The 1,400-nt window shown below is 44.7% G+C and overlaps 1 protein-coding gene across 1 annotated transcript in view; it reads left to right on the top strand.

Annotated features, from left to right (window-relative positions):
- LOC107103227 (integrin beta-5-like) overlaps positions 1 to 901 on the top strand; it is a 21,916-nt gene extending 21,015 nt beyond the window's left edge. The window contains exon 6 of the mRNA XM_015402803.1: positions 621 to 901. Within this exon, the coding sequence (XP_015258289.1) occupies positions 621 to 806 (186 nt within the window). The 3' untranslated portion in view covers positions 807 to 901. The remainder of the gene's footprint in view (positions 1 to 620) is intronic.
- The last annotated feature ends 499 nt before the right edge of the window (positions 902 to 1,400 follow it).

Raw genomic sequence — 1,400 nt, 5'->3', positions numbered from 1 at the left:
TGTCAGCTGGCCTCGTAGGTTTATGCGTGTTGAGTTCACTGATTGGATGAGCATGGGATTTTAGAGTTTCCACAGTCAGAGGATGATGAAAAACCGTCCTAAGCTTCAAGACCTCAGCTGTTCTGATTCTTCCTCCAGACCTTCACACTTTCTGATTTATTAACCAAAGTACATAAAGGTTTTATTGGCCTCTCAAACTTTGTAGAATAATAAAAAGAGTGGGAAGCTGTAGACTTGAATAGAAATGATTAGATAGAATGGAACAGCAGCATCGCAGAGCTGCTTCCCTCCAACACAAGCAGTGTTTGTTATTCAGAGGCTGCGGGTCAGCCGCCCGGCGCTCTGAGAACTTTACAGAATGAACAAAGGGGCGCCTAAAGGGCCTCTCTGCTGATTGGATGCAACCATTGTTTCCATGCCATAATGGCCGGACCGGGCCTTTTGTAGAACTGTGTGGGTCCGTGTGTTCGGGTCGGTTCTCAGGCTTCCAGAAAAGAAAGAAAGTGTCAGTTTGAGTAAAAAGGAAACTAAAAGGTTTAGTTATTTTTCTTTTATCTGTTCCTCCTTTGATAACACTCTCTGATTTTAACCCCCCTCCCCCACCTGTTTGGCTCCAACAGAAGGAAATCGGCTGGAGGAAGGAGGCCTCGCACCTGCTGGTGTTCGCCACAGACGACGTGCCGCACCTCGCTCTGGACGGTCGGCTGGGAGGACTGGTCCAGCCGCACGACGGCCGCTGTCACCTTGACGACCAGAACGAGTACAGCGCCTCCACAAAGATGGTGAGAGGATTTGGTGGTTTATGAGGGCCCTGGGTCGGTTCCTTGATCCAATGGATCCAACATGGCGGCAAACAACAAGCTAATCGGTCGTAGTGATGTAACTTAGGGGTCAGTTTAGACACCTGAGGGGTACGTTCAAGTTACCTTATAGTTTGGAAGAAGTGACGTAATCTACGTGGATTCTGGACGCTCCTACTGTATTCTCCTACATTCCCATATGATCACGGGGTTAAAAACTATTAAATATTTTATCATCATAAACATTTAAAAATAATTCCAAAAAAGTAAAAAAAAACAAAAAACAATCCACTGGATTTTGTTTCCTAGTTTGAAGATGTTTCTCTTCCATCCAGAAAGCTTTTTCAATTCAAAATGTCAGAAATAGCCTTTAGCTCCAGGTTTTATAGAGCGGACCAAAAACAAAAGCTTGTTTAGGATCAGAAAACCTTAGAACAGCGGGCCGAGCATGTCCCAACTAAAACAGGGAAGAGCAACCAACAGAAACACATTAAAGATTGTCTTCAAATCTGAAGATACCCAAACTGGGCGTTTGTCAAATCAGCAAGGAAATCCAAAAGACCCGCAGCAGAACATAACGGTGAGAAGATTAAACGCAAA

The sequence above is a fragment of the Cyprinodon variegatus genome, unplaced genomic scaffold (assembly GCF_000732505.1).
Source record: "Cyprinodon variegatus isolate N-32 unplaced genomic scaffold, C_variegatus-1.0 Scaffold1401, whole genome shotgun sequence".
Lineage (NCBI taxonomy): Eukaryota > Metazoa > Chordata > Actinopteri > Cyprinodontiformes > Cyprinodontidae > Cyprinodon > Cyprinodon variegatus.
This window is presented reverse-complemented; position numbering and strand designations above follow the sequence as displayed.